General features: G+C 41.9%; 1 protein-coding gene across 11 annotated transcripts in view; it reads right to left on the bottom strand.

The window, feature by feature from the left end:
- Window positions 1-11,080, bottom strand: part of SPHKAP (SPHK1 interactor, AKAP domain containing) — a 106,629-nt gene extending 95,549 nt beyond the window's left edge. For 5 of the 11 annotated variants that reach the window (XM_073359839.1, XM_073359841.1, XM_073359848.1 and 2 more), the window contains exon 1: window positions 10,967-11,080. In XM_073359839.1, the coding sequence (XP_073215940.1) occupies window positions 10,967-10,998 (32 nt within the window). In that variant the 5' untranslated portion in view covers window positions 10,999-11,080. Of the gene's footprint in view, window positions 1-8,293; window positions 8,369-10,690; window positions 10,943-10,966 lie in introns of those variants that run through there. The other 6 variants (XM_073359842.1, XM_073359843.1, XM_073359844.1 and 3 more) reach the window with 4 other exon arrangements.
- Between the last annotated feature and the right edge of the window lie 6,372 nt (window positions 11,081-17,452).

Here is a 17,452-nt window from a genome sequence, read left to right as displayed (position 1 = left end):
GCTGGCATGGCATAGCGTATGGTAAATGGCCCCTTTTTTGTTAACACTTTTGAAGTGTTTCAGAGGAACAGCCGTGTTAGTCTGTATTCGCAAAAAGAAAAGGAGGACTTGTGGCACCTTAGAGACTAACCAATTTATTTGAGCATGAGCTTTCGTGAGCTACAGCTCACTTCATCAGATGTTTACCGTGGAAACTGCAGCAGACTTTTGAAGTGGTCTATTCTTGAGGGGCAACTTAAAACCATAATGCATCTAGCTAATTCCCCATTCTCTTGCCTTTGCAGACTTTAGGCTCTTCAGAGTGCTTCCTTCTTTGCACAGTGCCTGGGACAATCTGTCGCTGACCTCAGTTAGACTGCTAATAGTAGCTGACACATCTGGGCCTGCTCCTGGAGTTGCTGAACATCCAAAATCCCTCCCGGCTTGACTTCAATGAATCTGGAGTCAGCAAGATTCCTATTGTATTATGGATGCATAAGGACTTCAGGATCTGGCCCAGCCATGTCTTCTCTCTTCCCCCCTCCCCCACCCCAATCTCCCTGCAATGTATAGTCTAGGCTTATATCCCTACAACAATTTATACTTGGGGTGCCAAGATCTCTTTATCAGCAGGCTTCGCCTTACATAGTTTGGTGCACACTACTAAAACAAATTCAGATGACCAGTTGTTTAGAATTCTATCAGGCTTTAATTCTGCTGGATTTTAAGCAAGCTTTTTTTCCCCTCCTTTCCAGAAATAAGTACTATCCAATGCAAAATTAAGTGTGAAAACATCTCTCACAAGCTTATTGAGACTTCATTCATAACCTTCGGTAGCATTCAGTTCTCTATATCACAGGTCACTATGTGGGTTGGTTTTGGCAATTCACTTAAATCTTCACAAAACAATTGGTTGAACTTCCTATCTAATTACAAGACCTAATGCTGATCTCCTGCATAGCAAATCTGTACTCAATTGATATTAAAAATGGAAGTTGACACAGTTCCTGTTTTGCTAAATTCTCTGTATAATGTAATGCAATTTGCTACACTCAGAGCATCAATGTGATTTATCAGTGGGACAGAAGGCTGTTCTAGACCAGTGGTTTTCAAACTTCTTTTCTGGCAACCCAGTTGAAGAAAATTGTTGAGAGGTTTGGGGTGCAGGCAGGGGCTCCAGGTTTGGTGGGGGGTCTGGGGCAGGGGATTGGGGCACCGACTTACCTGAGGCGGCTCCCAGGCAGCAGCGCAGCGGGGGTGCTAAGGCAGGCTTTTTGCCTGTCCTGGCAGTGCAGACCAAGCTGTGTCCTCCACAGAAGTGGCCAGCAGCAGGTCTGGCTCCTAGGTGGAGGCACACAAGCAGATCCATGTGTCTCTTGCATTCAGGCACTGCCCCCCCCCCAGCTCAAGCTAGTGCTTGGGGCGGGGGCAGCACGCAGAGCCCCCCGTGCCTAGGAGCCAGACCTGCTGATGGCTGCTTCTGGGGTGCAGCACAGTGTCAGAACAGGTAGGGACTAGTCTGCCTTAGCCACGCAGCGTCACCACCGGGATTTTTTACAGCCTGGTTAGTGGTGCTGACCAGAGTCACCGTGACCCAGTGCCTTACATTCACTGTGACCCGCAGTTTTGAAAACCACTCTTCTAGAAAATGTTATCTGCTAAATTTATTCTTTGTTCCATCCAGTTCTGGATCTTGGTCCCTTTATTAAAAGACAGAAAATATGTTTGACTCTTAAGTTATCAGAAATAGTGCCTGAATTGACTATGGTTTTAACACACAATTTTACTAGCTTTCAAATTTTAAAAGCTGATTTACACAGTACACTTATAGGGAGTCTTCATTGTCACAGAATGACAGTAACATCTGTAGAGAGGTTCACCGTGATTGAAATTGCAAACCACTTTAATTCTACTCCAGTCACTATATCCAGTTACACTGGAATCAACTTTAGGGCATGTATATGGTAAGAAAATATCCTATACACTAATAATTTTACATCAGTTAAGTTACTGATAACATATTCCAATTTCTGTACACAAGGCTTGATCACCTTTCTCTTACAGTGGCATAAAGTCAGCAATAACTTTACTGAAGTAAATGGAATCTCACAAATATAAAACTGGTGAGAGATCTAAATCCTTAACAGAAGATGCTATTTTGGGGGGAGGGGGGGAAGAGACAGTAAGTCAAGTTACTTATGGTAAATAAAACCACCTATTCTGATCAGGTACAACCTTAAAAGTTGAGCGCACAGAGCAACCAACACACACTGAATCTAACTCTGTTACAAATCGAAGGCTGGTGGAAGATTATCTGTAAGAGTTTGTGTTACACTTAATTAAGCAATAGCCACTAATCTTGATTCCACAAAAAGCCAAATTCCATGGGTGCAATTCCCACTGAACATGTAACAGCACATTTGGCCCTAAGGAAGGACAACCTGACTCTCAAGCATTAGATGGATGCCTTCCATAGTATTTGATTACGAACTGACGTGAGCTGATATGATTTCTGATCTAAGGGAATGATAAAGTAAAATGGTCTAAATTGAGCGTTTGCATCTAATTTACATTCAGAAGTTCCAACTGCTCTAATGAGACTGTTTCTATGACCACATGCAGATCTGCTCCTAAACTATACTAAGCTATTAGCTAAATTGTATAGGAACAATCTGTGATCACTTTGACGCTAAAGACTATATTCTGTCATCACTTGCTCATAGAAAATCTCTCTTAAAAATTTACATGAGACTGGTACTTTCAGTTCCTCTGTAGGAATGAAGCTCTATTTCCCTTCTGATATCCCAGAGAAACACGAATTCAATCATTTTCATTGTTGACAATATGAAGTTAACTATTCATTGATCAAAAATCTGTGGGGCTTTCTAAAGCAAACAAGGCTCTAAAATCACTTCTGAAAAACTTCTTTTACTCCCCTTGTTAGGGCAGCTCAGTACTATTAATCCCTTTGGTAGCATAGTATCATTCAGCCATGTGATCATCTTAGCTTTGTTTACACCAGACCACATGTATCCAGAGCAAGAGCCCAGCAATCCTGGCTTTCCTTCCCTAGTGCTTTGCTTGTATCAGGGCTCCTCTTTTTCTAATGACCGATCCTCTATTGCCTTGCTGTTTGTTTCATACCAGAGCAACATTGGCGTGAAAACACTAGCAGCCTGATTTGATGGTGACTTACATTCATTTTGCACAGATATACAAGACTACAGAGGGCAGGAGGCAGTCGGGAACTGGGCCAACAAACCATGGGTAAGAACGATCCTCTGTTTCTCTCCTAAAAACACTAAAATTCACTGTTTCTAACTGTACAGATCACTAAACCCAACGGTACATAGTCAGATCACTGAGATCTTGACTTTCATAATAAAGATTTTGGGTAAAATTGAGTGTCCTCCTCAAAGGCCCAGTAGCAGTAGAAAAAGTCGTTTCTGTGGCATAACGAGAGGTGTGCATGGAGCTCTACTTCATGGAACCCAGCTGAAAGCTAACTTTCTGGGTAGTATGCACAGCATGAATTGGGAGCAGCTCAAGGTGAAGGGTGAGCTAAAGATCCTCACTTTCTCTCCTCATGCCAGAGCATGAGCTTGTTCTGATAACTGCAGAGTTATTCCAGCCACTAGGCTGCAGTATATTTCATGGAGCAGCTGTGAAACTGTTTTTTGTGCTTGGTTGGTGGGTATTTGCCCTTTTTCTCACCCCTCATACCTGAGCCCAGCCTGGCTATTCAGGCTGATTGCTGGGCAAAGGATTGCTTTCATACCTTAGAGGAATGACTCAGCTACTCAGTGAATTACAAGAACACTATTATAGTCTAAGGGAGAAATTATGTATATATAAAAGACGAATGTCAACCAGAATTCTTAGGTAGTAAGAGGTTATGGGGAAATCAAGTGGGAGTTTTGTCTGCACAAGAATTACAGGGTCAGAACCTAGAGCCCAATTTTTCTTTCTTCCTTCTGTTCTGTGGTACTTACACAAGTAGTCCCATTGCACTCTTCAATTGCCAAGTAATAACGAGAACTCCTGACTATAATTCACTGCTTACCTGTGAAATGCCCTGTTCATATACCAAATAGTGAGCATCAGCCTGAAACACTTTGACAGCCATTTTAGGGTTTCTGTGCAGTATTTGGGAGCCCCTGGGAGCAGGCATCCCAGCCTGAGTTGACTGACTTGGGTTAGTGGGGCTGGTGCTAGTGCTCTAACATTAGCTGTGTAGCCAGGGCTTTGCAGTTGCAGCCTGGGCTGCGAAGCCTGTGGGTGATGGGGCGGTGGTTCAGAGCCCGAGCTCCAGCCTAAGTCACAACTTCAAAGTTTTGTGTAAACCGCTATTGTCAGAGCACGAGCATGAGCCCCCGCTAGCAGAAGTCTAGCCACCAGCCTAGGAGGCTCGCTCTGGTGGGCTCAAAATGCTATGTAGATGTGACCTTAATGACTAACACATTTCTTCCTTTCTTTTTTGAATTTTTGGCTAGATGAAATGGAGCGGGGCAGGGAGAGAAATGCCTCCGTTAGCAAGGTCCTCCTCAGGCCAGATCCCAATATCCTTATTCACAACAAGTACTACCTTACTCCATGACTAACCCTCACTCCCTGACCCCCCAATTTCAGGGGACTCTAGCTGTGGACTAACTTGGCGCTCAGTGGGGGAGGGTATTGGAATCTGGCCTCTTTTAAAAAATACATTCTTCTAATGACAGTCTTTTTTTTTTTAATAGTCAAACTCTTATACAGATTACGATTAGTCCCTATGTAAAATACACTGTATTCTAAGCACCCTATCCTAAGATGCTCACAGGTCATGTCTCCTAAGAGTGAAAAACAGCCATTTTATTCAGTTACAAATATAAATATCTTTAGACTACATAATATGTAGACTCCATCTCCATTACTTTAAACCAAAACAAGCTGCTGATAGAATGCAAACCCATGCCTTAGTATTGTTTAACATTTAACAACCCCCATAACACACACTGGATGGCTTGAGTAATTTCTGTAACCAGGGCTGTGCTACTCTAAAATGCTAATCAATTTCACATCCAGTAGATTGCAACTTCACACACACTACTGGCATAGTTCAAACATGGTACTTGCTTTTGAAACAAATGAACAACACTGCATTGAATTTCACTTGATTTATAGTGTGTGTGTGTGTGTGTGTGTGTGTGTGTGTGTAAAAGCTCATAATTACCACAGTATATAATGTGAGGTAAAGACTACATGACCTTTTAATCTAACTCCTTTTAACAAATACATTGTTACAATTTTGTAGTTCCTGATAATCTAAGACACCACCTTTTTATGGGCTGGGGGAGGGCTGTGTTGTATTTCAGAGTTCTTTTCAGATTGCAAGCTTTCTATCCAGATGTTACTAGCAGAGCAGTCTTTTCCTTTAATAAACATTAGAACAACTTATTCAGAAGAGGTAAACAACATCGGTAGTACAATTAACTTTCTTACATTAGCACTAAGAGGGTGGCACATCTACAAGCCAATAGTAGCATAAAACTGTCGGTGTATGTACAAGCTGATTTTTAGGCATGTTAGACCATTTCCCCACTAATCTGATGTCTTTCCACTAGGAACTGAAATAGCACAGACCATGTAAAATTGAAAGAGATTAAGACCATTCTGAATACACTGCAGAACTGTTTATTCTAATATAAAATTTCCCTCTGATCTTCTGTGCAACTACTCTATTTTTACACTACCAATGAAACAATCTTCATAGGTTGCGTATAAAGAAGCTGGCTTACATTTAAAGTCATAATTATGACTAAAAATTTCAAAAAGTGCATCTTCAAAGCATGTGCACATTCTGGGTCTGCTCAATGCCTGGAACATTCTTTGACTTCAATGGGAGTCCCGTGAATGGGGTGAAAGTCATGCTTCTGTAGAGGGCCAGCACAGTTACACTTGCATTTTCCAGACTTAAGTGGAGCACACAGGCCCTGTGCTGACTCTCTGCATGGAGAGAGTTAATTTCACTGATTTAACCAGTTAAAGGATTGAGCCCACTAGCTAACTAATCCCCACAACACCCTTGTGACAGATGCATGTTATAACCTAAGTGCTTCTGTTCTCCATGGATATGTGGTCATCCAAGTACATGCAGTATAAAGTGTGCTCAGTTCAATGATCTCAACTGTCCTGCAAGTTTTTAAATAAATAAAAACTAGTAGAAAATAACTCTAAACAAAAACTGTTGGAATAGTCCCCTACTAGCCAGTGTAAATGCATGAGTGGGCTTGGGCACACCCAAGCTTTACTTAACCCCTATTTTGAAGACTTGTGGGACAGCTTAAGCATGCACAGGTCTTGTGCTGTCTCTCTGCACAGTAGTGAAGCAAGCAAATTCCCAGCTGGTGAAATTAAGAACTACAGCAGCTGGTTCTAAATGACTTTACCACAAGGTGTGTGTGTGGTTTTTCTCTTTTTAAAGTATATTTCTTAACTCCTGAATCCAAATGAAGTTTTATCAAGCATTTAAAAGGATGAATCTTTATTCTTTTTCAATCACTAGATAGAAACAGGGGGATGAAAATTAGAATCCCTTTAAGAAGAGTTTATTAGATGACCAAGTCCATAATCAAGCAAGAGAACAAATCTGGCTAAAAGCCCATCCAGGTTCAGTGGTGAAATGAAGGCAGTAAGTGGGGGTGGGGGGGAGGAAGCAACCTGTAAGGGGTGAGGTGGGGTAGGGGGGAATGAAACTGACAGTAAGCAATCTAAATTAGAAATGAAATGAAAAATTGCTAAGAGAATCTAAAGACCTTATGAGGTGGGAGGAATTAAGGAATTCCCCCCCCCCATGTTGGGAACAAAAGAGATTCTATCACAGTATAGGCGCAATAGTAGATGGAGATGGTAAAACTGTTAATGATGCAGAAAAGACCTAGTGTTCAACATATTTCTGTTCTGCATTTGGAAAGAAACAAGATGAAAGACTTGTGTCACATTAGGATGATGAAGTACCTTCCAGTCCAGTAGTAAACAAGGATGATGTTAAACAGTATCTACCAGGGATAAGCATTTTTAAATCAGCAGCCCTGGATAAGGCGCATCCAAGAATTCAAAAAGAGCTGGTGTAGGAGATCGCTGGCATAGTGATGTTCATATTTATTAAATCTTGGAATACTGGGGAAATTCTAGAAGACTGTTTGTTGTGTTTTGAGATAGGTAAGGTGAGATGATCCAGATAACCACAGAGTAACGAGCTTGATCTCAACATTGGGTAAAATAATGGAATAGCTGTTAGGAGTATAATTTAAATCTCATACCCTTTCATTCTTTAATGTTTGGCAACATGATTTTATTATTATGATTTTGACTTTTTGGTTAATAACAATAACTGCATTGGTGTAATATACTTAAACTTTTGTAAGGTCTTTGACTTAGTACCAAATGGTGTTCTGATTGAAAACATTAGAACCATACAGTATCAAAGCACACATTAAATGGTTTAAGAAGTGGCTAACTGTTTTCAAGTAGTTATTAATGTGGAATCCTCTTTGAATGGGGGTGTTTCTAGTAGGGCTCCAAAGGATCAGTACTAAAGTCAATACTAATCAACACTTATATCAATTACCTGATAGTAAATATAAAATTTGTGGATGACACAAACTTGGCAAAATAATGACAAGGCAGCCATACAAAGCTATTTTGATCACTTGGTAAGATGGGGGGGGGGCATTCAAACAATGAGTTTTAATACAACCAAATGCAAGGTCATACCTCTATGAACAAGGGGTGCTCACAATGCTTACAGAATGGGAAACTACATCCTGGAAAGCGGTGATTCTCAAAAAAACTCTAGCGATCATAGTAGAAAAGGAAATGAACATGAGCTCCCTGTGTGGTGCTGGCTGTAGCTAAAAGGTCTAATAATGCATTCCTTGTACGTATAAACAGGGCAGTAGTGAGCTGGAGTAGAGTGGTGAAAATCACCTCTGCATATGGGACTGGTGATACTGGAGTTGTATGCAGCATTACAATATCAATGTCAAAATTTAAAAAAAAAAATTGTTGGAAAAACTGGAGAGGGTGCAGAAAAGAGCCACAGCTGACTTCAGGGCTGGAGAAAATCTCTTTAGCATGAGAGACTTAAAGCTCAATCTGCTTCAACAAAAAGTTGTCAAGAGGTGACTCATTTATGGTGTATAAGTACCTTCACAGGCAGAATATTCTGGGTACTGAAAGGCATAACAAGATCCAATGGTTGGAAGCTGAACCCAGACAAATTCAAATTGGAAATTAAGCACAACTTTTTTTTTTTTAAATAGTGAGGGTGACTAACCTTTAGAACAACCTACCACGGGAAGTAAGTGGTAGATTCTACATCTTAGTCTTCAGATCAAAACTGGATTCCTTTCTGGAAGATATGCTTTAGTTAAACATAAGTTAATAGGCTCAATACAGGGGTAACTGGTGAAATGCAATGGCCTCTGATACGCAAGAGGTCAGAGTAGCTGATCTAATGGTCCTTCTGGCCATTAGAATGAATCCCTTTCAATTTAAGACAGATTTTGGTTATGAGGGTAGACTGTAAAAACAGCTCTGTAGTCAATGTTTGAAAACTTATATAGATTTTTTTTTTAAGTTCACTTGTGTATTTTAGGATCTGATCCTGCAACTGCATCCTGATGGAGGAGAGGAAGGGCTATCTTCAGGGCAGCCAAGTCACAAGCTTAAAAACATGCAGTAGGGATGCTACTCACAAGGTTGGGGGAGGGGAGACTGAATAATTGCCAGGAAATGTTATGTTGCCAAGAAAAGCAGCACCCTTCTTTTGGGGTTTCTTATAAGAAACACATGAGCAAGTTTTCTTCAGTCTTCTCTACTAAAATAAAGACAAAAGCCCTTATCTTGCAACTACTATTCACTAAGTGTTCCCATTAAAGCCACTGGAAGCTGAGATAACTGACATGGGGAAGGTACAGAGTTATCACTATGTATTTTCCCTCTTTTAACTGCAGGCACGCTTAACATCAGCATTAATTTTAGTTCTGTTTAGAGTGCCTTACTAGAGGCAAAAAAAAAAAAAAACCCATTGTATCCACTGCTAAAACCTAAGATGCCTTGATCTCTAGTAGTAAACAATGTCTGTTGTCAAGAATCAAAAGTAAACCGCATTTTGAAGATTACTCTGAGAAGCCTGTTGTAACAACCCTTAATATTTTCCTTTTGGCATCAATTTTCTCTTAAAAAGGAAATTCTCTCACTTACACGATCAGCTGTTCAAAAATGCCTTATCTACATCTAACACGGCTGCTACTCTGAAACCTATAGAACTGAGACAGCCAAGAAGGGTGTACTTGCATTTTGCTCTATTACTATAAAATGAGTGTGGTTGACACACACAGGCTGTCCGGTGAGAAGGGATGAAAAAGCCGCTAGGATATCTTTTTTTTTAATTGCTTTCCTGAAAAACCAATAACCTTATTTGGATTGGTTTTTAATGTTTATTTTCTGTTCAGTGTTTAAGCCCCCTAAATGTTTTTTTTATTTCTAATGTTTTAACTTAAATCCAAAACTACCACATTCACAGCTTTTTTTAAAAGCCCTTTATCTTGCTGATCTCTAGATTTTATTTTTGCATATACACAAATGTATTCAGAAAAATGTAAAAGTACATTCCATCGCATACTAAGTACAGTGTTAAAATACAATTTAATAACAGTTTTGCATACAGTGATTTCTACCCATATTCTGCTCTTCCTAAATTATGCATTATCTGGTCTATTTCTTTAAAACTCTAGACACCACTGTTTTACTTCAACAGTTTTCACAATATATGAAATGATTATTTGTTCAAAAAAGCATACTTCTCTTCTGCAGTGCCTCTCTGACTGATGTGTACTAGTAAAATAAATGCAGACCGCTCCAAATCTGAGAGAATATTACTAGCTTAAAAAACAAATCCGCAAATGTAACTACTGCTGCTCCACATAGTTACACTTAGCACATTCATATGCACAATTCATATTCACTGCTATATGCTACACCTTTTATTTACTGTTTTTGCCCCAGCCTGTTATTTTCTTAATCAGCATGAAAGCCATGATAAGATCTGCCATTTCATTTTTATAGCACTTAGTTTTACACTACTGCTACAGAAATGAGATTGTGCCAAAGCGAAATCAACACTATATTACAAGGGGCTGAACATCATGTTCTAAGAGAGAGAATCTGCTGGATGCAGATATTAAAAGTAAACAACTGCTAGTTAAACAATCCTACATCTCACTGAACATTTAGGATGAAATGTAATTTTCTAATGTCCCACTTTTCATTTATCAGAAATCCCACTTTCTCTACTGCCCGGCAAGATTTTTCTCTACTACAAAGCCATCCTAATACCCTATCCTTGCTTTAGAGCTGTTAATTTTCAAGATCTGTATCACTATTTTTACAGAGACAGTGTTGCTCTGGCAAAGAGGGGAGAGATTTTAAATCCCCCATGAATCAGAGTTCCCTCACGGCTTTGCTGTTAATTATTATTAAGGTTAACTAGGACCCTTCACAGCAAAAGTTTTTGCGAGGCACTGAGCACCTGCCAGCCGTTCCGCTGGGCTCTCTGGAGAAAGTCACCCGAGGGAGGGTGGCTACAGGTCCCTATGAGCTTAGCCCCCTTCGTGCTAGGGGTCAGGAAGCTCCACAAGCCAAGGGGGCTGCGTGTTGGGCAGTACTTAACTGGGCAGCTGGCAGCCCCGAGCTCCCCGCTCCTTCTCCTCGTTCGCTGTCTCACTAGCCTGCTCCCAGTCCCCTTGCCCCGGCAGCCCGTTTACAGCGGCGCGCCCGGAGCGCTTCGCTCCACAGTCCGCAGGCAGGAGGGGAGTCTGCGCCCCAAATCGCCGGCCAGAGCTCCCCCTCCGCAGCCGGCTCGCTCCTCGCCCCAGGGGCGTTGGCAGGTGTCCGGCGAGCAGAGCCAGGGGCCCGCGGTCCCACCCGGGGGCAGCCCGGCTCCTACCTGGGAACGGTCAGCAGAGAATGGCCGGCCATGGCGAGGAGACGAGCCCCGGGCTCTGGCGGTGTCAGGGGAAGAGCGAGGGCGCAGGGCGCTCCGCCGCTGCCATCGCACCGCTCCAGCCCGGCTACGCGCCGCCCTCTGCCTCGCTCCTCCCCCCGCTCCCGCTCCCGCCCCCGGGAGAAGGGCGCAGGCCGGAGCCGCCGCCGCCCCCTGAATTCCACCCCGACTGCCCCCTAAATCCCGAGCCCTGGTGCCACGGAAACCGGAATCCGCCACCTGCACCCGGCTGCTCCTTGGCCCTGCTGCTGCCCCAACTTTCACGGCAAGGTCAGAGAGTCCATGGAGTTGCTCTCACTGCACCAAAAGATTCCGGACCTCCATGCCTCCTGGCATGCCAGTGCCACAAAACCTGGGCTCTGACACGTGTATCTCGCCCCAAGCCCCGAATTGTACAATCTGTGTGAAAATAGGAGTAGCTAGCTGTTCCTCCTCCTGTGGATAAATCTGCCCCTGATGCATCCCAAGCCAGTAGCACTGGAAAAAACACATCTGAAGCTTGCCGATTTTTAACTCCAGTTCTCCCCCAATTCTACTAAATAAACAGTAGCCCTTGATGTACCAAAATATCCAAACTGTGTTGTAAGCTGGCACTGCAAAAAGTGGTATTTGGTACCAGGATCCTCTGCAATCCAGCTAATTTTTCTGAGCACAAACTCAAACGTGGTAAAAGGGAAGTGCAGATGCTGCAGTTTTAGGACATCAATGCATCCCTGTTGTAAACACCATAAAAACACTGATCCTTCTGGATCCTACCACGTTTTGGCCCCCTATCTTCTCAAATAGTACAATTAAAATAGACAACAGATGCTGCTACTTCTACATGACCAGAAGAATCCAGGCTTCAACAAGTTCCAGTGCAAGAGCATTTCAATCTCGCCAACGTAAACTTCGGTCCAGGGACTCCTGTCTTCTCCTGTGTAGCGTCCAAATGTGGCTGCTCGTAGTCTGTTATAAAAATCTGAACACTCGTGCATCCTGGCACAGAGCACTATCCAAATGCAAGTATAAATCCCTTAGATTGCTTTGACGATCTCTGTCATGAGATCATAGAATCAGAAATGTAGGGCTGGAAGGGAGCAAATAAACCTTCCTGAAAGGTTTGTCTAACCTGATCTTAAAAGCCTCCAATGACTGGGATTCTATAATCTCCCTTGAAAACTAGTTCCAGTGCTTAATTGTCCTTATGGTTAGAAAGTTTTCCCAACTATCTAACCTAAATCTCTCTTGCTGCAGATTAAGCTAATTACTTCTTGTCCTATCTTCAATGGACATATAGAGCAATTGATCACGGTCCTCTTTCTAACAGACCTTTTATTTGAAAACTAACAGATCCTTCCTTTAGTCTTCTTTTCTCAAGACTAAATATGCCCCGTTTTTTTAACCTTTCCTCATAGGTTTAGAAAACCTGACCTTTTATCATTTTTGGTGCTCTCCTCTGGATTATTCCAGTTTGTCCGCCTCTTTCCTAAAGTGTGGTGCCCAGAACTGGATACAGCTGAGGCCTCACCAGTGCCAAGTGGAACAGAACAATTCCTGTGTCATATAAAACATTCCTGTTAATACACCCCAGAATATTAGCCTTTTTTCAACTGTCTCACATTTTTGAGAGACAAGGTGGATGAGGTAATATCTTTTAGTGGACCAACCTCTGTTGGTGGGAGAAACAAGCTTTCGAGCTATGGAAAGCTCTTCCTCACGTCTGACTTGCCCTGACCTTCATCAGGTCTGAACAGATGAAGAGCTCTGGATAGCTCAAAAGCTTCTCTCTCCCATCAGCAGAAGTTAGTTCAATAAAAGATATTACCTCACCCACCTTGTCTCTCTAATATCCTGGGAATGACGCAGCTACAGCAACACTGCATATCACATTGTTGACTTCCATTCAATTTGTGATCCACTGTAATCCCCAAATCCCTTTCAATAATATTACTGCCTAGCCAGTTATTCCCCATTTTGTAGTTGTGCATTTGCTTTTTTCTTCCTAAGTGCAGAATTTTGTATTTGTCTTTGTTGAATTTCATCTGGTTGATTTCAGACCAATTCTCCAGTTGGTCAATGTCATTTTGAATTCTAATTCTGTCTTTCAAAGTGCTAGCAACCACTCTGAGCTTGGTGTCATATGCAAAAGTTATAAGCATACTGTCCACTGCATTATCTAAGTCATGAATGAAAATATTGAATAGTACTGGACCAGGGACGTTCTCCCAGTTTAAGAGCAAACCATCCATGACTACTTTTTGAGTACAGTCTTTCCACCAGTTGTGCACCCACCTAATGGTACTATCTAGACCCTATTTCCCTAGTTTGCTTATGAGAATGTCATGTGGGGCTTCATCAAAAGCCTTACTAAAATCAAGATATATCACCTCGACTCTTTCACCTCTATCCACTAAGCTAGTAACCCTGTAAAAGAAGGAAATTAAGTTGGTTTGGCATGATTTGTTCTTAACAAATCTGTGCTTGCTATTCCTTAAAACTCTGTTATCTTCTTGGAGCTTACCAATTGTTTAATAATTTGTTCCATTATCTTTCCAGCTATTGAAATTAGGCTGACTGATCTATAATTCCCCAGATCCTCTTTATTCCCTTTATTTATCTTTATTTTAAAGACAGGTACTATGTTTGCCCATCTCCAGTCTGCTGGGCTCTCAGCCGTCCTCCATGAGTTCTCAAAGACAATTACTACTGGTTCTTATTTCTTCAGGTAGTTCCTTAAGTACAATAGGGTGAATACCTTTAGACACTGCTGACTTGAGTACATCTAACTCATCTAAATATTCTTTAACCTGTTCTTTCCCTATTTTGGCTTGCAGTCCTTCCCCCTGTTAATATTAATTGTGTTTGGGTATCAGGTCAAATGTATCTTTTTAGTGAAGGCTGAAGCAAAATAGACATTTAACTCCTTAACCTTCTTGATGGCATCTGTTGTTAGGTTTCCTTCCCTGCTAAGCAGAGAACTTACACTTTCCTTTGTCTTTCCCTTGCTCCTAATATATTTATAGACCCTCTTTTATTTTCTTTTATGTTCCTAGCTGGGTGGAACTCAGTTTTGTGTCTTAGCCTTTCTGATTTTTGTCCCTACATGTCTGTGCTATTCTTTTGGACTCATCCTTAGTAATTTGCCCATGTTTCCACTTTTAGTAGGATTCCTTTTGGATTTTGAGTTAACTGAAGAGCTCCTGATGGAGCCCTATTGGCCTCTTACTATTCTTTCTATCTTTGCAACTCATCAGGATAGTTTGCTGTTGTGCCTTTAGTATTGCCTCTTTGAGAAACTGCCAGCTCCCCTGAACTTCTGTTTCCCTTAGATTTTCTTTCCATGGAACCTTATTTACCAGTTCTCTGAGTTTCTTAAAGTCTGCTTTTTTAAAAGTCCATTCTCATTAATCACTCCTTCCTTTCCTTGGGCTAATAAAATGTATAATTTCATGATCACTTTCACCCCAATTGGCTTCAGCCTTCAGATTCACAACCAATTCCTGCCTGTTAGTTAGAATCAAGTCTAAAACCATGTCCCCATGGTTACCTCCTCTAATTTCTGAAAGAAAAAAGTTGTCCCCGATGTATTCCAAGAACTTATTGGAAATTGAGTTTTGCCATATTATTTTTCCAACAGATGTCTGGATAGTTAACATCTCCCGTTAATACTATGTCTTGTGTTTTTGATATTTCTGTTATTGTTTCTGTGCTTCATGCACCAATTCCTCCTGATCAGCTAGGAGGATGTGATCATTCACATCTACTAAACCACTTCCACTGCAAAAGTTCAGTGTTATGATATGAAATTTAGCTGTATTTAAAAAATCAAGACATCAGATCGGAATTACTGTGGATTCCCTGAAACAGTGTATTGGTTGCAGATTTATCTGATGTAAAAGGATCACTACATCAGGGTCCACATTTTTGGTGCACAAGGTGCTGCAATACTTGTTCTGTGTTCATGCCATAGAATTTGGAGGTGGAAACTAAACACTATGTGGTTCCAACAGGATCCATGTAGTGTTGCCAGCTCATGATTTTATTGCGACTCACACAATATTTTAGTGTGTCTTCTTGAAGTCCCAACTCCTGGAATTATGTGATTGAAATAAGAATTTTTTTAAAAAAGGTTTCTAGTCCGCACAAATAAGGAGATATTTTGACAAATGTGAACTCTAAAGTCTCAGAATTCAAAACGTTTAAAAAGAACCCAACTTTTTTTTAATCTCATGTTTTTTAAGACAATAGTATGGGGTTATTTTTATATAGTGGTTGGGTTTTTTGTTTGTTTGTTTGGTTTTTTTGAATGCTTGGCTTTGACCAGGGCTTTGGAGTTGTGCTCTGTCTCCGCTCCAGCTCCAGGCAAAAACCTGAAGTTCCACTGCTCTGGAGCTGCTCCGTGCTCCAGCTCTGGGCTCCGCTCCAAAGCCCTAGCTTTGACAATACTGAATGTGTTGAATCCAGGGTTTTGTTGCACTCATGCATGAGGGTCCAGAATTTTTTGGTGCAGTAGGAATGGCTAGACTTGGTCTGTACTTTGGCATTAAGAAGATAGGGACTTGATCTTCCCAGAAGGATCCAGGTGCAGGAACCATGTGTTTGCAGTGCTCATGTTCTGGGGTGCATTGGATCTTTGATGCAGTGGGTGCAGCTGGTGTTCTCTAGTTAGGTGCTGGAATTTGCAGGATTGGAATTAAATTTGGCAGGATCCAATAGTTTTTGGCAAGATCCAGCTTTTACTCCCATTGCCTTCAGCACTTCATGTCCTCCTGCCTTTTCCTACAAGCCCTTTCTTACTTCCCCAAGACCATCTCATGGTCTTCTTCTTCTGAGCCCCTTCAGCACTCTCTCACTTCATTCCCCCAAATCACTTCAAACAAGCCCCTCCCTCATATGTTCCTCCTGATTCTCCACACACATTCCCTGCTTCCAGTGCTGACTCCCAGCCCTAGTGTCTCTCCTTGCCTGAGTATTTTTTCAACTCTCCAACATTCACTCTCACCCCTCAAATCTCCCCCATAACCCCTGCTTCCAAATCTCATATCTCCCATCAACTGCATCCCTCCCTCTAACTCCTCTTTAAGTCTCCTAGTTTTTGACTTTGCATCAGCGATCCTGCTCTGTATTTTAAGTTTCCCCTAATCCTGTCTTCCCTGCCTCTGTGCTTCTCCAGTCACCAGCTGTACTCCTTAACCTTTCCTACATTCTTCTGCACTCAGTATCTCTCCTGTTCCTCTGTCTCTCTAACTTTCTCACTCTTTCCCTTCCTTCTCTCTCTACTCTGGCTTTCCTTCTGTCCCCAAGACCGCCTCTGTAATCCCAAAGTTTGAGTCCTCCACTCTTTGACTCTTCCATACACTGATATTATCCCCATCTGTCTCTTATTTTCCAAACATCCTCTGCTTACAAACAGTGATCATCTGTAAAACTCCTCCTTAATACTCTCCTGAACTTCCAGTGGCATTAACTTCCTGGTACACTCTCTCAGACGCATACTTCTATGACTCTTGTATTCTTCCTTCTATTTGTCCCTCATTCACTTCCTTGACATTCTGTACAATAATCATTTTTAAGCCTCTCTGATTTTGTTAAAATAATGCCTTAAACATTCACTTAGCACCCTGAAAGCCCAGTGAGCTATGAATTATATTTTATACAGCTTCCCCACCCCCCTTTTACAGATGTGGGGTGGGTGAGAAATAAGACTCAAACTTGCCTGAGGCCATTCTCAATCTGTTTGATTATTTCAGACTGTCTTCCCCTTAAGTCCATCCATCATGCTCTCCTTTCCATAAATAAATGTGTATTGCTTTCCTCAGTTCTTGTACCTCTACCGTGCTTGTTTGCCTCTCTCTTTACTCCTTCTTGCATCTCCCTCTGTCATTCCCACTCTTTCAGCTTTTCTACTGTCATTCTTTCACCTCTCAGAAGTCATGAATTTTTATCCACAGCTTCCACATTCCTGTGTCTGGGCTTCATGGATCAGCAGGGAGATTTTGCCTAACCCCCTAGGGGGAGGGAGACTCAGCAGAGGGACAAATCTTCCTATTACCATCTTTTTTACTGCCAGTCAGGTGGGGCTGCTGTGGCTTCATCTGCTTACCTGAAAGCTGGGGGCACCAGAAGTTCCTCAGCCAGTTTCTCCTGCTTCTTTCATTTCAGAGTCTCTGCCCTGGTGTGTTATCACTGGTGAGCCAGGGAGGAGTGATAGCTCTGGAGCAGCAAAGCTCCCCTAAATCTGAGAAAGGGGGAAGAATTCTTCCTCTGCTGTGCCCAGGCTCCCCTCTATTTTAGCCTCTGTTCTAGAAGATGTTATCTCAAATGCTGCTTTCTATCACACAGACTGCCGCTCATCCCTCTCTTACTCCAGTAGATTGCTTTGAGATTACACTATTTGATTTTTAACACATCCTAAGAACCAATTTCAAACCCTCTCATTCCTAACCA

The sequence above is a fragment of the Lepidochelys kempii genome, chromosome 9 (assembly GCF_965140265.1).
Source record: "Lepidochelys kempii isolate rLepKem1 chromosome 9, rLepKem1.hap2, whole genome shotgun sequence".
NCBI lineage: Eukaryota > Metazoa > Chordata > Testudines > Cheloniidae > Lepidochelys > Lepidochelys kempii.
The sequence above is the reverse complement of the archived record's forward strand: the minus strand, read 5'-3'. Positions and strand labels throughout refer to the sequence as shown.